Source organism: Salvelinus sp. IW2-2015, linkage group LG16 (assembly GCF_002910315.2).
Source record: "Salvelinus sp. IW2-2015 linkage group LG16, ASM291031v2, whole genome shotgun sequence".
In the NCBI taxonomy this organism is placed as follows: Eukaryota; Metazoa; Chordata; class Actinopteri; order Salmoniformes; family Salmonidae; genus Salvelinus; species Salvelinus sp. IW2-2015.
In genome coordinates, this window is record NC_036856.1 from 1,633,977 (window position 1) to 1,638,720 (window position 4,744).

General features: G+C 42.4%; 1 protein-coding gene across 1 annotated transcript; it reads right to left on the reverse strand.

Annotated features, from left to right (window-relative positions):
* Window positions 1-269: 269 nt before the first annotated feature.
* uox (urate oxidase) lies at window positions 270-3,919 on the reverse strand. The gene is made up of 4 exons (XM_024004762.2): window positions 3,709-3,919; window positions 1,829-1,952; window positions 900-983; window positions 270-613 (listed from the first exon to the last, which is right to left on the reverse strand). Exons 1-4 carry the CDS (start codon window positions 3,861-3,863, stop codon window positions 539-541), a joined length of 438 nt encoding a protein of 145 aa, XP_023860530.1. The 5' UTR covers window positions 3,864-3,919; the 3' UTR covers window positions 270-538.
* Between the last annotated feature and the right edge of the window lie 825 nt (window positions 3,920-4,744).

The following is a 4,744-nucleotide window of genomic DNA, read 5'->3' on the forward strand; positions in this document are numbered from 1 at the left end:
AAGTGTATTTCGCTAAAGTGTATGTAAACTTCTGACTTCAACTGTATATTTATATTTGTTGTCTTATAAAATATGAATTATATGTAATTGCACACACAATTATTTGATCAATTGCAATTGGTGTAAAGCAAAAGTTTCACCTTGACTCGTCTTTAGGATAAGATTTACCATGTGGGGTGAATCACTTTCTACACTTGAAATTCTTAATTGCAGAACATGAACAAACTTGTCTCTGCAATTTCAGGGAAGTAATATTGTTGGCAAGGATACAGTTTTGTACATTTTTTACTTCACTTAACATGTGCCTGGGTAGTGTTCATTAGGGCACGCAATGGAAATACATTTGCAACAGAGAAAAAAGTGGACAGGTTAGTCCTCCCTGTTTCAGTTTGTTTTTCTTTCTGTTTGGTGCCTAATGAACACAGCCTTGTAGATTGATCAGTATGCTGTGTTTGGAGAGCTCTTAACCGATGGTACAATAATTATCGTTTTCTTCTCACTGTGATTAAAGTATTTTCGGGTAGCTTTGTGTTCCTTTTCATAGCTTTGCTTGTGGCTTCCTGCGTACTGTGCCCATGATGTTCCCTGAAGGATTGTCCAATGGCAGAAGAACCTTGAAGGAAAAGGCACTGCGTTAACGAGATATTCAACCCACAGTGAGCAACCAGTGGTGATGAAGTTGTTCAATTGTAGAAATGCTGCCAACTGTTGTCGTAATAGTTGTAACATCACACTTTTTTCAAATTTTTCCGATATACAATTTAGTGTAAAAAAAATTGAAATAGAGGAAGAACGCATAACAAATCATTTTCTGTCTATCTCTTCCTTAAAGGTAGGTCAAGGAGAAGCATCGACTCGAAGCAACAGGCCATCTGAGTATCTCTCCGGTTGCAACTCACTTCGTTGTTGTTGGTGAGACCCATTTTCGTCATGTCAATGGTGAAATAATGTTGGTTAGGCATGACTATCTCAATCTCTTCAATCTGAAACAGACATACACAGTAACACTTAGTGTTTTGAAACAAGGGCCCATATTCTTAAAGCGTCTCTGAGTAGGACTGCTGATCTAGGTTTTCCCTTTTTGATCATAATGATTGATATAGCATGGACAGGGGGAGAATCTGATCCCACATCAGAGATTCTTTATGAATAGTTTTATTTATTTGCACCAAGGAAAAACAAGTGATAGACAATACTGCTATTTTATTTATTTTTTAATACTTGTGCAGGTGTGGTTGGAAGCCAAATAACAAATAAGAAAACCTAATAATTATAAATGTATAAATTAATTGATCAGTAATCACGAAAAATACAAACACTATTTGTTTTGTTTAAAAGTGTGTATGCATGTGTGTGAGTGTGTGAGAGTTAGGCTATATACTGTCCCTAAACTAGAGGAAGAGGGCAGATAGGCTTTATCAGCATGCAGTTTGCACTCTAGCTTCCGTCAGAGTCAGATTAAAGGGACGTTACAAGCCCAAATACAAAATTGACAGTGTTTTCAGACCTCAAAAGTAGCCTAATGTCAAGATGACAGATCCCTCGACATCAGTTGTGTAGATCTAGCTATATTCCTAAATGAATGGAAAAGATAAGCTCCCTATATCTACAAATTACACAGTGCTTATATTTTCCATTCCATTTTTGATTGTGGTATATCGTTTACATTGCTATGATCTATAAAACAGATGGCTTAGGACATGAATTTATCTCAACAGAACACTACTACTCTAAAGGTTTGAAAACATCAGACAAACTTTCATTTTGGAGTGGAATGTCCATCATGTTGGACATAAAGTGACTTCTTGTTTATTCTGCGTGAACCTACCTCAGGCACCCTATCCAGGACTATGACCTGTGTGTCGTAGAGGGTCTTCTGCACCGAGGGAGAGTACTCTCCACGATCGTATGGGCCAGCAAACTTCTCAATTATTGTCTCCTTGACAGAGTTCCTGCAAAAAACAGTAGAATATTGAATATTTCCCCAAGCTTATCAGTTTGTTCATTATTTCACAAGTTGGAGGCGTGCATGGCCACTCAGTCATGGGTAAACAGGGAGTACAGGAGAGGGCTGAGCACACACCCCTGTGGGGCCCCAGTGTTGAGGATCAGCGAAGTGGAGGTGCTGTTTCCTACCTTCACCACCCGGGGGCAGCCCGCAGGAAGTCCAGGACCCAGTTGCACAGGGCCCCGAGCTTAATGAGGGCCCCGAGCTTAATGATGAGCTTGGAGGGTACTATGGTGTTGAAGGCTGAGCTATAGTCAATGAACAGCATTCTGACGTAGGTATTCCACTTGTCCAGATGGGATTGGGCAGTGTGCAGTGCGATGGCGATTGCATCGTGTGTGGATCTATTGGGGCGGTAAGCAAATTAAAGTGGGTCTAGGGAGTACAGGAACATTGGTCGACATCTTGGAGCAAGTGAGGATAGCAAACTGGGAAAGGGAGAGATTGAATATGTCTGTAAAAACTCCAGCAAGCTAGTCTGCGCATGCTCTGAAAACGTGGCTAGGGATGCCGTCTGGGCCGGCAGTCTTGCGAGGGTTAACACGCTTAAATGTCTTACTCACGTCGGCCACGGAGAACGAGAGCCCACAGTCCTTGGGAGCGGGCCACGTAGGTGGACTGTCTTATCCTCAAAGCGGGCGAAGAAATTAACACATTTTCTTGTTTAAAATCCCCAACTACAGTAAATCAGGATATGTGGTTTCCAGTTTGCATAAAGTCCCATGTAGTTCCTTGAGGGCGGTAGTGGTATCGGCTTGAGGAGGAATAAACACGGCTGTGACTAAAACCGAAGAGAATTCTCTTGGGAGGTAATACGGTCAGCATTTGATTGTGAGGTATTCTAGGTTGGGTGAACAAAATACATTGAGTTTATGTATGTTATCACAATCACACCATGAATAGTAAATCATGAAACATACACCAGCGCCTTTCTTCTTCCCTTTCTTCTTCCTGTCTGCACGATGAACTGAGAACCCAGCTGGCTGTATTGACGGGGACAGTATTTCCCGAGAGTTCTATGATTCCGTGAAACATAGTATGTTACAGTCCCTGATGTCTTTCTGGAAGGAGATCCTCACCCTGAGCTTGTCTACTTTATTGTCCAGAGACTGAACATTAGCGAGTAATATACTCGGAAGCGGTGCATGGTGTGCACGCCTCCTGAATAGAACTAGAAGTCCACTCCAAATACCTCTTCTCCGCCGGTGGCGTCATGGAGCAGCCTTTGGGGAAGTTCAATTGCCCTGGGGGGTACAAACAAAGGATCCAATTCGGGAAAGTTGTATTCCTAGTCGCAATGCTGGTGAGTTACCGCCGATCTGATATCCAAAAGTTATTTCCGGCTGTATGTAATAACGCAAAAAACTTTCTGGGATAATAATGTAAGAAATAACACACAAAAAAAGGAAATACTGAATAGGTGCTTAGGAGCTAGAAGCAGAGCTGCCATGTCTATCGGCGCCACCTTGCAGCTTACTGTTGTTTCAAAGTAGATTTGTTTAAGAGTACCAATAATCCCTCTGTGTGACCCTGATTTAGCCCACTGCAGTAAAAGGTTAATCGACAGCTTTGTTTCCAACGTGTAAATGATATCTGTTTTACATATCACAGGTGTTAGGTCAAGAGTATTATGGGGCACTATGTACAGTATTAATGAACTGAACTGTTCTTTTACACAGGTCATTAACTCAGGGAATTACCATGTGCTGTCAAAGTTGACATTCTGGACCTTGTTGTAGCGCCACCTGGCGTAGACAGAGGTACAGAAACACCTGTCCTTGGCCTCCTGTAGAGTGGTGAAGCGGTCTCGGAAGAAGCCCTCGAAGCCAGACTGAGTGGTCTTCAGCACCTTCATGTTTTTCACGCCACTGTGAAGAATAGGGCTCTCTGTGGGGGAATGTTACAGAGGGAAAGACCAGGGTTGTTTAGGGCAAACAACAACAAAAAATGTTTTAAAGCATTTTGCAATGGAAAATGAAAATCCCTGTTTTTAATTTTATTTTCCATGATTGAGTCTTTGAATGAAGAGATTGAGATAAAACTGTCCAGTTTGAGTGTTTGTTGCAGCTCGTTCCAGTCGCTAGCTGCAGGGAACTGAAATGAGGAGCGACCCAGGGATGTCTGTGCTTTGGGGAGCTTTAACAGAATGTGACTGGCAGAACGGGTGTTGTATGTGGAGGATGAGGGCTGCAGTAGATATCTCAGATAGGGGGCGTGAGGCCTAAGAGGGTTTTATAAATAAGCGTCAACCAGTGGGTCTTGCGACGGGTATACAGAGATGGCCAGAATACAGAGGAGTAGAGTGCAGTGACGTGTCCTATAAGGAGCATTGGTGGCAAATCTGATGGCAGAATGGTAAAGAACATCTAGACGCTCGAGAGCAAGCTTACCTGCCGATCTATGAATTCTGGTTAAATGAGTAGTAAACAGACTGTGGACCGTGTTTTTTATAATAATAATAATTATTATTTGAGGCGAGGGCTTATTTTTGTCCTGTTACGCACAAGTATGTAATAGAAATGTGTTTGTTTATCCCAACACCCCCTGAGACACCCACCGGAAGTGGGGTCATAACCAGTGTCTAGCGTCCCTAGAGCAATTAGTGGCAAGTGCCTTGCACAACGGCACAGCGACTGATTTTTCAACTTGTCAGCTTTGGGATTGTAACAACCATTCAGTTACTGGCCCAACGCTTTAACCTTGAGGCTACCTTCCGCCACGTTTAAGTGTTATTAA